The 16,018-nt window shown below is 33.0% G+C and overlaps 1 protein-coding gene and 1 non-coding gene across 3 annotated transcripts; one reads left to right on the forward strand and one right to left on the reverse strand.

Moving 5' to 3' along the window:
* The first annotated feature begins 711 nt into the window (after window positions 1-711).
* Trnar-acg lies at window positions 712-784 on the forward strand. Its single transcript has one exon. It is a non-coding gene; the product is annotated as a tRNA-Arg (tRNA).
* Window positions 785-3,448: 2,664 nt separating this feature from the next.
* On the reverse strand, window positions 3,449-14,919 carry LOC117111875 (sia-alpha-2,3-Gal-beta-1,4-GlcNAc-R:alpha 2,8-sialyltransferase-like). 2 transcript variants are annotated; one of them, XM_033254892.1, is made up of 5 exons: window positions 14,793-14,919; window positions 12,747-12,856; window positions 12,162-12,251; window positions 11,296-11,540; window positions 3,449-4,869 (listed from the first exon to the last, which is right to left on the reverse strand). In XM_033254892.1, exons 1-5 carry the CDS (start codon window positions 14,907-14,909, stop codon window positions 4,646-4,648), a joined length of 786 nt encoding a protein of 261 aa, XP_033110783.1. In that variant the 5' UTR covers window positions 14,910-14,919; the 3' UTR covers window positions 3,449-4,645. The 2 variants fall into 2 exon arrangements, with proteins under 2 accessions (XP_033110783.1, XP_033110784.1); XM_033254893.1 differs by lacking the exon at window positions 12,162-12,251.
* Between the last annotated feature and the right edge of the window lie 1,099 nt (window positions 14,920-16,018).

Below are 16,018 nucleotides of genomic sequence, written 5' to 3' on the forward strand. Positions count from 1 at the left end.
TACAGTTAATATTTTACTACCAGGCCTACTTATACTAAACATACTACTGTGATGAGTATTTCTAATTTTTATTATCATTTTTGCATTTATTATTGTGACTATTTCAGGAGGCGTTGAAGATGTCAGTCAAATTCAATGAGCGATTGGTCCAGGCAAGGTGTCTATGTATTCTGGCTGATATTCACAGGACGAAAAAAGATTTCGAGGTAAACATCCACCAATACTGAATCACAATAAATGATATTGTTAACTTATATTGAACTCAATAATGTGTATTGTTAACGCATAATTAAACGCAAAAAATATATCCCTAACGCGAGCTACTGCAGAAAAATCCATCATTATTTTAAATAGGAATCGGAGTAACCACTGTCTCTTATACACATCTAGATGTGTATAAGAGACAGTTTGACTTGCCTTTCCCTCCGAATTTCTTAATCTTGAGAGGGCTTTGAAAATGAGTCCCCGATGATCGTTCAGAACATGGAACTTTAAATGACGCATTACGATTTTGCAACAAAACACACAGACCTACATGAGCTTCTGTAGTAGTGAGAAATACACAGTTATTAACTATTCTGATCATATCTAAGCAGAATAACATTGACAGTAAAACTTGAATAGTCTGATTTGGTATGGCACATAACGCCAATCCCCGTAAAGAATAAAAGCAACCAATACGCAAACCAATACGCAAATCCTTTGTCGACCGGCCCTGTGGCCCAACGGATAAGGCATCTGACTACGAATCAGGGGATTCCAGGTTCGAATCCTGGCAGGGTCGTTAAGTTTTCTTTTTTTTAATCAATTCATTATTACCATCGAAATTCATTACTATTAATATTTAATATTTTATAATAATAAGCTTAACCATAATATAATTAAATAATCTATTTGTATAATGCCCATATCTGCTTCAACAACAATAATACATCATACGAACAATAACAAAGGTAAATGATAAAGGGCAGTAACATAACCACCAAAAGAACAATAATAATAGTAGTAATAATACTGTTATAATGGTGATATTGATAATAATAATAATAACTGCAACAACAATGATAATGATAATATCAACAACAACAACAACAACAACAACAACAATAATAATAATACTATTAATATTAATATTAATAATAATATTAATATTATAATAATATTATTATCATTATTATCATTATTATTATTATTCTTTTTATTATTATTATTCTTATTATTATTATTATTCATTATTATTATTATTATTCATTATTATTATTATAATTCATTATTATTATTATTATAATTCATTATTATTATTATTATTATTCATTATTATTATTATTATTATTATTATTTAGTTGGTTAGTCCTATTATTTTTAGTATATTTTTTTTTCGTTTAATTTTTCGTTGAAATCAATTTGTTTAATTTTGCTAGTATTACGCCCTAAACTCTAATGACGTATTGCTGGACGATTGATTTTAAAGGCAGTATTAACATCATCATCATCATCATCATCATAATTATTATCATCATCATTATCATCATCAATGTCATCATTGTCATCATCATCATCAGGAGTTGAATTGTAGGGATATTAAATTACTTCAAGGGCGGATTTGAGTACAATTTTTTTTTTTTTTTTTGTTTTGGTGTTGGGCCGGGGGATCAAAAATGTTTCCAATATACCCCATAAAGGGGTGGTCAGGGGTTGTCTTGTTCCGCCTCTTCAACAGTCAGTAAATTTGTTTCATTCTTATTACAGTAAATATGCCTATTACACACATAACAAAATACGTAGTTGGGTCAAAACGACTAAAAACTGTCAATTCACGTTTCAAATAATTGAAAAAAAATATAATAAAATAACAATTTTCTGAATAATTCAAAAAATTATTGGTGACAATTTCAAAGCAAGGCAGTGTTCCCCGCTGGCCTAAATAAAATCTGCCATGCCTATCATCTGTATTATGCTAGCGCACGGCTTTACACGGCTGAATGTTTACCTCACATTTTGTGCTAGCCATTGGATAGGCCTGTGTAGAAAGAGATATCCTCCGCTACAGTAGGTCCTCCGAATCAAGAGACGTATACTGTATTGTTGTTGAAAATTTAACATGTTAATTGGTGGCATGTCCAAAAATTGCGATTCACTGCCAAATGTTGTTAATTTCTTTACTGAAATTCCTCAGCAAATGGAGTAATTTGGGATTCGTTCAAGTTTTTCAAGCTCGTTAGAAATAAAAATACAGTTTTTTTTTAATGTTATATTTTTAACAGCGATATCATTGTGAATAGGCCTATGTGTAAATTGTTTCCTTGCTTTGAATCCCCTAACCAAGCTCAGTTAGGAGGTGTAAGTACCGTTAACTACTGATTTTAATCAGTGTAGGGCGCGCGGTCGGAGTCCAGGGGGTGAAAAACCCTGATGGGGGTCCGTGGGGACTTTTGCGCTCGGAGCCTATGTCATTCATGTACTGTTGAACTGAGTTAGCAGAGAACATAGAATGGTCCATGACTGATGAAATATTTCAGACAATTATATGACAAAAGCAACATAGATTACATAGGCTAACTTTCGGAACTGGTATAGGCCTACAGTGTTTTTTATGTAAGTGTAAATAAATACAAAGAATAATTAGTGAGAAACAAAACATGTTTTTATAATGTAAATACAATGCAAAGCAGATTGATCACGAAATCTGAAACAATTAAATCTCAAATATCAGAACTCAGCTTTTAAATCCATTAAATGAAACTATGCTATTATTAGTTTATATTATATATATTTTTAAAACTACAATGTCAGAGCCAGAGCAGGTCTATCAGTTTAATAAACCTGAATTTTTCAAACCAACCTCCAAGTAGCCCGGTTGCTTTATGCCTAATAATTAATAAACCTACCTAGCTTGCCTACTCTCATTCTACTTACCCTGTTTCGTTCCCGTTTTTAGAAAGCTGCGGATATTCTTTTCTTGGCTGGAGGCTTTTCTCCTAGCGACCCTGGGTAGGATTTTCAAAAACCGTGGGGATTGCACCCTTAGCTAGGCGTTTTTCTTTTCCCCACAACCCCCAAGCAGTTGCAAATGCTGACTTCATTTCAAAGCATTCTGCTTCCGCACAGGATCGATGCTTGGTGGGCTGCCAGAGCAGTCGGTCCTTGAAATACCGACTGCCTGGGTCCATTTTTCGTCTGTTTCGTTTCACTCGGAATCTGGTGTAATCTAACGCCATCTAAATGGGTTGTTTTTGGAATAAATTTCAACACAATGCATAACAATATAGCCTTGAGTAGACTGTAATTCGAATACTGTAGACGAATCTAACTTCAAACAGAACTTTTCTCGACAATCAAAACAAACCGTGATAGAAGACAAGATAGTTAAGAGAGGTGTCACATGGCCATTATAAGCATTGTGAGGTGGGCGGGGCCTAAATGTTGAAAAAATCGCAATAAATCATGATTTTTTATATTATCATAAACAGTGTGACTTTTATTTCCATATCTCACGGTTTATATATACCTAGGTGAATATAAACATTCAACACAAAATGTATGAGATTTCAATAATTATAGGTCTTTTAAAGACATTTCTTGGGAGTATCAAACCAAATAATCTATATATTAACCTCCCGTGGGAGAGCAGACACATAAATACAGATGGAGATAATTTTTTTTTTTAATGTAAATGTTTAATCAATTTAATTATACACTTTAAACATTTTTAAAAGACAATATAAACTTAACACTATCTCGCATTCCATAATAAATACAAAAAAAAGATAAAACCTAACTCTAATTTTCCCTCAAAGAACAGATCACCATACGTTATATTTGACTTAACAATCTATCGTTTCCTTTCCATAAACTCTAAAATACTAAGTACGTTGATGTTCTTAACTAATTCCAGATCTTTCTGACCAGTGGACAGTACCTTCACGATTTTAATGGCAATTTATCATGCACATTTATTCATGTTTGTCTTATTGAATATGAAAATTGTTATTTTTTGTGCTGCTCATCTGATATCACAGATTATGACACATATTGTGTCACTGGATTTGTGCTCCAGTGAATGATGACAGTTGAAGTCCGTGAAGATATTAGTGAGAGTTGGTTTTCGATAAGCAGTAGTTGTTCATGTGTGTGTCGTAGTGTTTTAGGAAAGAAAATCGATTGTTTTTCATAAGTTCTGTTGTAAATTTTGTCTTAGTAGTCGATGCGGTCGATGTTGTTGATGTTGTAGTTGTTCAAGTCCTTAGCGGTATTGACTGGTATGATGGACAAAATATCCTCTACGTACCGTCTCCACAAAGCGAGTCTGTTGTCAATTACCGTGTCGATTAGATACTTTTATAGCAATTCTATAAAAAATGTTTTCAATGATTACGCTAATACAGGACTACCCAGGGAGATTTCCTTTTTCTGTCTGTATATATACATGATAAACACTAAAGTAGGCGGTGCTTGACTGTTGATACAGCTAAAGTTTTAATACGCTAAAGTTGTAATTATAGGCCTCGGCCTTACTAATGACTGTTGTCCTTCTGTTCCTAGATCTGTAATGTTTAGGTTTACAATGAAAAATATAATACTCAAGATTATAATCTTAGTATTTAATTCAATTGAGTTTATCTGTCAATGTAATATTATTATTTAGCTATAAAGAGCATTTATTGACATGTAGTTTCAAAATACCGTCACTGTGCAGTCGTAGTAGTTCTTTAAATTCTTTCCCAAAACCATGTCCGTATTTCTTCAACGTGCTGTTTTCGAAATAGTGGTAGGAAACTGAACGATTGTTGAGGTCCTGAAAGAATGGCCAAAATCCATATAGATGAATCTCCTTGCAATATAAGAGCGCTGACATTGTGATATAAAATCCTGTAAAAAATAAATAAATTGAAATTTCTTAAAAAAATTTACTTTTTTTCTTAATGTAGGCCAACTTGGTTTTACTTAGATTTCTTGGAATTTCCAACGTCTTAATGTTGAATGCATGGGTTCACTAAGGTTCTTTCAAATCAATATATTATTGATATAGAATAGTTCTTTCTACTATTTTCGAACAGAAAGGAAGTAATCGACACTGGCCTTGCATAGAACTTGGCACAAATTAGATACTAGAATATACATTTTTATATCCTCTCCTATGCAACAGTTGTCCAAAAGTAACCGGAAATGACATTTCTGACCTCTGTTCCTAGATACCCTACATACCCTGAATCATATCTATTGTTCCATAACCGTTGGTCATAGAGACCTAATATTTTATTCTGAAATTGTTCTGAACATACATGTTAGACCGATTAGAAAGGACATTTTTCACTTTTGGCCCTAGATAACGAGCATTATCATGCATGTCTCCACATCGGGTTGGAACGGGGGTTCCCATGCCCCCCCCAACCTGGATATATTTTTTTAACTAACATTTTTGTAATCCTCAAAGTGTCTCATGAAACAATTTTGATATTCCCATAAAAATGGGTTTGTTTGGTAGCCATTTTGGTGGTCATCTTGGATTTTCAACGAAAATCATTAATTTTTATAATTCATTGACTAAAAATCATATAAAATCAAATAAGCCTCTAAATGTATATAGGAAGCAGTGTTTATGTTCTTAATACAAAATGATTGTCTTCGCATTTACATTTGACGGCCATATTGGTGGCCATCTTGGATTTTGAATGAAAATCATTAATTTGTATAATTTAATAACTAAAAATCATATTAAATCAAGTAAACCTCTAAATTTACACAGTAAGCAGTGTTTATGCTCCTAATACAAAACACTGACTTCCTAAAACATTTGGCGGCCATATCGGCAGCCATTTTGGTGGCCATTTTGGATTTTTAATGAAAATCATTAATTTGTATAATGTATTAACTAAAAATCATTAAAAAAAATCAAGTGAACCTCTAAATGTATATAGTAAGCAGTGTTTAAGTTCTCGATACGAAACCTTGACTTCCCTATACATTTGGCGGCCATTTTGGTGGCAATCTTGGATTTTTTTTAAATCATTAATTTAATGTATACTGTAATTTATTAATTAAAATTCACATAAAATCAAATGTATACAGTAAGCATTGTTTTATATTCTAAATACAAAACATTGGCGACCATATTGCCAGCCATTTTAAATGTTCAATGAAAATTGATTATTGGTATAACATTTGACCTATATATCATACAAAAAATAAGTAACCAATGTTTTTAGAGTAATGTTATCATTAGGAATTGATTGAGTGTGCAGTACACTACATTCTCCCCCAACTAACTTTAAACTACAAATTCAGACAGTCTGGGGCCTTAACTATTCGTGAGGATTTCGCAATAGGGTTTTTGATCTGGTAGGACTATTTGACCTTTGTCAACCGGTTCACTCACTTTAGGGTTTTCGACCACCATTGGATTTTCAGAGAATGTGGAACTTTGTTTTGGCAAAGGCTCAGGGTGTGTTACCACATGTGGATCTCTATGCTTCTCATGAACTTCCCTTGGAGTATACCCACTTACGTCATTGACATGAACACTAGCCATCAGGTCGGCATGGCAATAGCGTGGGGCTCCCACAAACACGCACCAAATAAGTAAGAGGACCCAACCTCTTAATTACACATCCATTTACATGCTTAATTAACTCATCTCTATTGTTTTTAACTCCAACATGTTCACCCACGTCAAATTTCCTCAAGTGCTCTACCTTACTGGCAGTGACCATTCCCTTCTTATGCCTTAGGGTTTAATAAGACATGCTAAAACGACACCAGAATATTTAAAATCATTTGAAGTTCGGACCTAGGTTGTCTCTGCTAGGAAATTAGGGGGAGGTCTTCCATGCAGCCACCAACCGCAGAAGTTTTGAGAACATACTGCTGTCAAATTTCTATGGATGGTGGTTTCCTCTGACCGTTTCTGTGGCTCTTGAATGACAAAATTTAATAGTGTGTGAATGGCTGGTTGATAGAGGTGAATTTTTTACCAGTTTTTGAGACAAAACCATCAAACCCTGGAACAAGTTGTTTCTCTACGCTCCCCACTGCACGTGCCAGTAACCAGATATGATACTCTCAGATGCACTTTACAGTTGCGCAGGCAGAATGAATGCAGCTCCCTCAGACAGTTTTGGCCCAACACGACCATATACCCTGATGCCAGGATCTTGGCCATATCCACTCTCATGAGCGCATCTTGCTTCATGCATAGACAGCATCCGGAGCATTTTCTCCTGGTTGCCCATGGCTCCAAACTTGGGTTTTACCTCCTGTACTATGATTCCAGCACTGTTCAACACCTTTGAACCATGAATTTTTGTTATAATTTTGTTCACATTCACCATCAGCTCTTGACGATGTATCCACTTCCCTCACTCCTCAGATCAACAGCATATTTCATCTCGAGTGGGACAATTTGAACAAAATTATGACAAATATTCATGGTTCAAACTGTGTTGAACAAGGCTTGTGGACTCAAGGTACAAGAGGTTAAACCCGGGTTTGAGCTCTGGACGCTTCCGGTCTACAAACGAAGCAAAATGTGCTCCTTGAAAGGGGATATGATCGTGACCCTGGCACCAGTTCAGGTTGTGCTGGGCCCAAATTTTCTGAGGGAGATGTATTCAGTCTGCCTACACTGAACAGTGTAACAAAGTGCATTAAAGAGTATTATGTGTGGTTACTTGCATATTGGTAGCAGCAGAGAGAAACAACTTGTTCCAGGATTTGGTGGCTTTGTCTCAGGTCTGGTGAAAACTCTTCTGTAAGTCAACCATCTCCAGTATTACCCCTATCTACCAGCCAGGCACAGAATATTCAGTCATCAAGGATATATGGAAGCAGTGAGAGGATGCCATCATGGAGATTAGTCATAAGTGTGTTTTCAATACTTTTAAACGTTGTGGCTACAATAAAGCACCCACAGCCTATTTCCCAACTTCCAACGTGTGAACCATCGGCTTGGTAACTTCAAGCAAGCTAATAGGCCGATATTCTGTTGCAACAAGCCTTGTGATTTTTCTTAGATAAGATTATTATGTACTACTCTGGTAAATTTTATGATGATCCGTTTTGTGTGATCTTTCTAAAAATCAGACAAACAACAGTGAATGCATAACCTCCTTGGCGGCAGTAATGATAAAGTATGTGCAGAGCGGGCCCTCCATTAATTATAGTCATTTAAATAATTACTTGATTTTATAAGGAATTTTCTTTGTAAAACATCCAAAAAAAAAGACTCATTGGATGTAACAGCATGTGTAGTTCAATAATAAATGTACAGTAGATTTATTGTGAAACTAAACATTGCATCTGAGTGGTGTTCATTGGTGTGGATAGCATTTGTGAACAGTGAGCTTGAACCACATTGGCCAGAAAATCATGGTCATTGAGTTTGACCATTAGTTTTTAGTTTGTACCGTGGTTGGACTAACATTATTTTTTAAATATTTGTTATACCATACATTACGCCTATACCATTAAGAAGCGCTTTTTCACCAGGATCAGAGCGTTTTGTATTAATTTTTGAGTGTAGATAAAGTGACTTCTCATATTTTTGTAGTTTAGGTGTATCAAACCTGCTTAAATCATAGGTCATGGATCTCAATCAATTCCCGATGACAACATTACTCTGAAAAAAATGGTTATTTCTTTGTATAATATAGGTGAAATGTTATATGCCTACAGTAATCAATGCTCATTCAAAAGACTATATGTCCCCCAATATAGCTGCCAAAATGGCTGGGCAATGTATTACGAAATCAATGTTTTGTATTGAGAAAATAAACACTGTTTATACCATAGGCCTATATATTTAGAGGTTCATTTGAATTATATGATTTTTAGTTAATAAATTATACAAATTAATTATTTTTATTGACAATCCAATATGGCCGCCAGTATGGCCGCCAAATGTATGAGAAGTCAATTTGTTGTATTGAGAACATAAACACTGCTTACTATATATATTTAGAGATTCATTTGATTGTATATGATTTTCATTCAAAATCCAAGATGGCCGCCAATATGGCCGTCAAATGTAAATGCGAAGTCAAGTTTTGTATTAAGAACTTAAACACTGCTTACTATATACATTTAGAGGTTAATGTGATTTTATATGATTTTCAGTTATTAAATTTTTCAAATAATTGATTTTCATTCAGAATTCAAGATGGCCGCCAAAATGGCGCCAAACGACCCCATGTGACAATTTTTTTTTTTTTTTTTTGAGAATATCAAAATTCGGTCATCAGATACTTTGAGGATTACAAAAATGTTTAGTTAAAACAATATATCATGAGGGTGCATAGGAACCCCCCCCCCCCCGATCCTACTAGACTAATATATGACTCCCTCATAGGATAGAGGGTGATGGGGTCTCAGTGTAATTGCTCCCATCGTTGTTATTTTTTGACAACTATTTCATTCGTTCTTACGTTATTCCTCTGCTAATTTTTTTAGTTAGAAGAGACTTTTTTAATGCCTTGTTTAGCGAACTTATTTTTTTAAGGTCGTCAGAAGAGGGTGGAAAAGAAATAAATGAAAAGTTTTTTTTTTTTTTTCATTTAGCAAACAGTTTTGCAAATCGAAAAAAAAAATAAAAATAAAAATGTTATTGGTGAATGTAAAGTGTAGCAATGTAGTTAATGTAGCCTTCAATTTATATAATTAAGAAGAAATGTACATATTTTTGGGGGATTTTAAGGCAGCGGCGGGCGTTATAAAAAGAAAAAAGAAAAACTTATTTTTTTAATGAAATTTCCATTTTGCTGTGGCGGCGGGTGCGCTAATTGTCCAAAAATAGTATTTTTATTTGAAGTCAACATTATTGGTGGACGGTGGGTTCGCTAAACAAGGTATAAACAAGTCTCGCCTTATCCTACTGTTGTAAGGTTTTTTTCCAGATTTATTAGCGACATTTTTTACATCAAAATTCTAGGGCAACAACAGTTGGCCATTTTGCTTTCTTGGCGTTAGATTCTTCTCCGTTAGTTAGTTGTTGCATCGACAGCTTGCACCTCTAATCTACTTCAATCATGGTTGAGCCAGTTAAAGGCAATAGAATCAAAGAAAAAAGACACTAAGGGACAAATTGTGAGTAAAAATCCTGTTGATCGAAAAATTGATAATTTTGTTTGTCTGGACCTGTAAAAGTTGATTTTCTTTTAATTTTGTTTTTAAACATCTAAATTTCAAAACTTTTTTATTCCGGTTTTTCGTAGAAACATGATTTAAAGACCGAAATAAAGCCTATTATAGTTATCTGTTTAAATATATCCATTTAACCCATTTTGATATTTCTTATAACATAAGACTCATTTTTTTACATCTCACATATTATAACTGCATAAATTCAAACAAATATAAATAATTGTATCCTATTTATTTTGACAGTCAGTTGACAAACATTTGCATGATTATAGCATAGTAAAGCGGTCTATCTCAAAATTATTTCAGTGCATTTAGTTGGCCCGTAATTTATTATAGAATATTGTTTTTGTCCCATAATCCCATCACCAAAATTTTTACTAAAAAATACAGTTTAAACTTTTGTGACAATCCGGTGTACGGTGTGGATATAAAGACCATTTAAAAAATATTAAAAATACGGCAAATATATAACGCCATTTTTTTTCTACAGCGTAAACTATGAAAACCCTGCTATTACAATTGCAGTCATAGTTTGAGTGTCACTGATGTCGAGTTAAACTATGTTCCTGTCTCTTATACACATCTAGATGTGTATAAGAGACAGTCATGAGGAGATACAAAAATGATAAGCAACAGCTAAAAAGTAAACGTAAGTAAACAGCCAGAAATAGAACCAGAGCTTTCGGACAACACTAGTCCTTCCTCAGTGGCGAGTGAGTGAGAATTTCATGCAAGCATGATTGGAAAAAAATAGGCTGGGTGAGGGTGAGATTAGAATAAACAGCCTAAACAAGTAAACAGGAAGGCCAAAACTAAACTTTAGAGGCAAGCCTCAATTTTTGTCCGTTAGTCCAATATACTGTATGGTGCCGCTTTGCGTAGTGATGTCGACTTTGTAGATAACTTTCTGGATAAAGCAATTTTTATTCGATTTACACTATTTTTTTCTTTATTCAGATTGTCCATGATTTAGTATTATCTTGCTGTGTTAATTTGTGCCCTTAAGGCTATTGATCTGCTTGATTTTTACTCGGTTAAACTTGCTTTACGTCATACATTTGTATACTTGTCTTTTACATCTAGTATATACATTATTTTTTGTATAAAATTAAAACAAAATTTGAGTAAAATAAATAAAATACACTAATTGTATTTACTAACCTGTAGACATAGTTTTGCTGATGTTAAATTCTTTTTTGCAGTAACGGTTGACATCTTTGAAATGATTTGGATTTCCATTTAGTACTTTTATTTTTCTATGCGTTCTTGAAATTAGATTAATGGCTTTTAAACATCCTAGAAAGGTTGTATTGGAGTAGAAGCTTGGAAACCAAATGTATTTGTTGTACTGATTTACTGAGTTAATAAACTTTAAAATATGCTTTTGTTTTCGTAATCCGCCAAATCTAAAAGATGGAGCAAAGATGGAGATTCTGTTAATACTAATCTATACTATGGAGTGAAAGTATGGAATGGGGCAACATTGAAAGGCAACATTGAAAATTAGTGATACATAGCTACATCCAAAACAAGTGCTTCCCTTAGTGTTGTGTATAATATCTTAGACGAAATGTCACTAAGGAAGGTGTTATATTTTCTGCACATTTAACGAATTACATATTTACCATTCTTTGAAGGTGCATTCTCAATGGATCCAAATTTTTGAATCGAAAAGCCTACCGAACCTATCAAAAAATCTAAAATATAATCAGAATGTAAGAATTGCGACGCTTGCTGCCTGAATTTTGATTCAATTCTATAGCTTTTGAGCGTCTGATAGTCCAACTTTTACTTTTTCTTTTGTTGCTTTATTCTTTTTTTAATTTTCAAAACCAATCATATCAAATTTGTATTAGTTTGGCGAATAATAATTATAAGTTTACATACAGGTAATATCGTGTGCCACACTTGACATTCCTTGCCCATGTTAATACTATTATCTGTTTACGTAAGGATAATTCCTTGCCCATGTTAATACTATTATCTGTTTACGTAAGGATAATAGGCTACATTTTAAATACACTGACCTTAATTTTAGAATCGAAGGATTAAATGTGGTTATATTAGACTTAACACCCGCATCTACTGAAAATTGGCTAATCGGTGGAGCATTGCATCTAAATGAGGAAGCAATAAAACAACTTTAATATTTTTATACGTAGTGTCTCCTTAATTTCTTATTAATTTTTAAAATATTTATTACCAATTATGTTAAATGGTATAGGTGAAATTGCATTAAAGGCTTAGTTATCGATTGCTTACTTTACCACCAGAAGGGCCTTACGAAAATTAAATAACATTGATGAATCCCCTATACAAATAAAAAAGACTATGTCAAATCATTTAGATTAAAGAGAAATTTATTTAAAATTAACAACTTACACTAAATTGTGACGGGTGTAACAAACTATAGAAATATCTTTAATTATTCTGTTTATAGATATATATATGATAGAACAATTAAACTACCTTAAAAATGATACCATAATATAATAGACCAATGGTAATTTTTAATTAGTTATTTAAATTAGTATAATGTATTTAATAATATAAGTGTAAATTAGACAAAAATGAAAAATAAAAATAGTATTGCTCTATTAAATGTAACCTACCTAATAACAAAATCAGCTCTGTCTATTTCATTACCACATTTACTTCCATTTAATATTCCGCTATTTCCCACAATAGAACATCGGTTATATTCACGTTGGATAGGATATACCTGGAAGAAAATACCTACGAGTAACGTTAATTATTCAATCAATAATATTCACGTAAATGTTTTTCTCGCTACATCAGAAAACCATTATGTAGTTCTGAATAGTTTCTTTTTTTTTACTTTCATTTAACATTATATTGTAATTTTATCTTTATTTTTTTATATTATGTTTTTACTTTTAATTTTAACATCAGATTTCATTATATTTTACAAAAAGACTTAGTAAGTCTAGTTGCGCATTGTGTCGTTGCTATTTAGTCCCAATTCAATAAATCGTAATATAAACATAAAGTAAGGAGATTGACCGACAAAGATATGGAAAAACACAAGGACGGAAGGTACCTCCGTCCTTCTGTTTTTCCATATCTTAGTCGGTCTATGTCCTAATGGGTGGATAAATTGATGGATGACTAAATTGATGGATGGATAGATAGATGAATAGATGAACTGACAGATGAATATATGAACGGATGGATGGGTATACAAATGGACGGACGTACTGATCAATAGATAGATGGATTGATAAACTGATACATAGATGAATTGGTGTGTAGACGTATAATCCAAAAAATAGTTTGTGTTGCCAAAAACATTTCCGACCCAAAAATATTCAAAATAAACGGATTTTAACTTATTTACCCAAAGCACGTGCATGCTGTTTCAAATTTCTGCTTTACAAGCTTTCAGTAAAAATGTGCTTTCCTATATTCTGGACGCAATGTTCCTAAAATCCCACATTCTGTGGCGGGTGTGCATAGCACGTCTGCGTCGAATTTGGAGAACTGCAGTGGCTATGTATACTACGTGCTGCATGCCATGAAAATGAACCATATTTTTCGACTGAGATGCGACAAAAAGCTTAAAGGTGTAAGGTAGGTGATGGTGCGAAACTGACAATTTACCATTAAATTTAAACAATAAAAGCTTGTAATTACCCTTTTTTTTTTTTTTTTTTTTTTTTTTTAAATTTAAAACATCTTTAGGCAGGATAAAATATACAGGCGAGATCTTACCGCTGTTTTACAATATTATGGTCCTGCAAACACATATTACAATAACAACAAAAAGTAACCAGCACAGTACAACAAAATAAACAACAGTTAAAACTTTGGTGGAAAACTCTCCCCCGCCGGACACTAACCCGGTACTTCTGAGTCAAGGTTTCGGGGCCAGGAGTTACGGCTCAAGGTTATGTTTAACTACAACTTAACTACAATATGGTAAAAACTATCCCCCGCTGGACACCAACCCGGTATTTCTAAGTCAAGGTTTCGGGGCCGGGATCATCAGGTAGGACAAATACTGTACAATTACTTAAATAGATAAAAATGGTAGAAACTATCCCCCGCCGGACACCATCCCGGTATTTCTGAGTCAAGGTTTCGGGGCTGCCACAACTTTTATCTTAACTACAAACTTAACTAAACAATGGTAAAAACTATCCCCGCCGGACACCATCCTGGTACTTCTGAGTCCAAGTTTCGGGGCCGGGAATAAATGTTAAAAGTATAGACCAAGAAAATAGAAAAGGAAATGAATTGTGATAATCAGAAAAAGTGTTTCTTATAAGTAATTTTGAATAAATTAAGAGATTGATATTCTTGTGTTGCAATATTTAAAAAAACAATGTAATATAAGAATTGTATAATGTAGAAGTGATGTTTGGCCCTAAGTGACATCTTCTTGTCATATTGAATACTTTGACCGTTCTCAAATACGTAGAAAAAAATCGACCCCGCCCCACCATTATTCTGGTGCCATAACACTAATTCACCGCGCTGGAACAGTACAGCGGGCACTGAAAAGGCTAATTCGATATATTTGCGTCGGGAAAATACTATAGGAGTGTAGGCCTAGTTAGTCCTACCTGACATGTTACCATACTGAAAACTATGTACGTTCTTAATTACTTGCGATAAAAAGTAAGTAATGATCATACCTTTGGTAGCTTATTGTAGAAATCTTGACTTATTTTTACGGTATCATTCTGGCTCATGTAACTTAACTTTTGAGATGGTTTGACGTCGTTTTTTGTTAAAATCATTTCAGAATTCATTGACTTTTTAATGTCTTTTCTGAAAAAAAAAATATTCATTATACACAAAGTGCGAATCATGTCAAATATTTTACACCTATAGTATAATTTTATTGTTAAACTACGACGGTTTTATAAGAAGGACAGTTAGATGCAATAAACTTGATCTCTTATATTAAATGCAATAGCCTTGTGTAGGCCTTTACTGAATATGGAGTTCCGGCATGGTATCCTTTGCAATTAAACTATATTAATTATTTCGAAAATATTCAACGTAAATTTACTCGAGCTTGTTTTAATTATAATCCATTTTATAGGTATTCTGATTGTTTATCAATGCTTTGAATCTCAACCTCTTCTCGCTTTAGGCATCTTCTTATTTTTTTTGTTTTATTTTGTTTTCATCGGACATTTCATGTTGAAATTGAACTCCTCCCAAAATTAAAAAAAAAATTAAGGCACTCGCCATGTTCTTGATTATTGATTTAAAATTCCATTTGAGCGTACCAATTGTCTCAAATTCACTGTCTTTCACTATTTCCAGTATATTTTTTAATAATTTACCTATTGATGACTAAGAACAAGCCATTGGCTGTCATAATTTTAAATACATATTACAAGATCTTTCTTTAAATATTATATGCCTTTGATAGTAATAATTTTAATTCTAAAAACACTTTTCTATTGATCTTTTTGTATTAATTACTGTACAATTTTACCTTGTAAACCTATATTGATAAATTAATATTATAGTTGTATATAAATATTCGTTACTTTTTGTTGTAACTTCTAAGCCATTGATTTTTAAAATTTAAAAACATATCTATTATGATTTTTATGTTAAATTACAACTAATGTAATAAAAATACCTAACATTTACTAACAACAGGTTTTTAAAATTTTCCAGCCTGGTTTTTAAATACTACACTGGTAATTTATTGACAAATAGCAATACCTGCTGTGATAATGACTTTTAAGTAGAGGTATTCTTCTTTGATGTTTAATCATTAAAAAATTATGAAATTTACATAAAATTATGAATACCTTATTCAAAATAATCCAACAAAATATCAGCTTTCAACGAAAAATATTAGTTTTTACAGATTTACAGACGTCTCTTATACACATCT

This window comes from Anneissia japonica, unplaced genomic scaffold, assembly GCF_011630105.1.
Source record: "Anneissia japonica isolate Jap-2015-1 unplaced genomic scaffold, ASM1163010v1 scaffold881_len296186_cov127, whole genome shotgun sequence".
NCBI classification, from domain to species: Eukaryota; Metazoa; Echinodermata; class Crinoidea; order Comatulida; family Comatulidae; genus Anneissia; species Anneissia japonica.

Coding starts and splice junctions, on each gene's coding strand:
- LOC117111875 (XM_033254892.1), bottom strand. CDS start 14,909: ATGAATTCTGAAATGATTTTAACAAAAAACGACGTCAAACCATCTCAA. Junction 12,252..12,746: donor AGAGCTGATTTTGTTATTAG/GTAGGTTACATT, acceptor TTCCTCATTTAG/ATGCAATGCTCCACCGATTA. Junction 4,870..11,295: donor CAGCAAAACTATGTCTACAG/GTTAGTAAATAC, acceptor TATTTTTTACAG/GATTTTATATCACAATGTCA.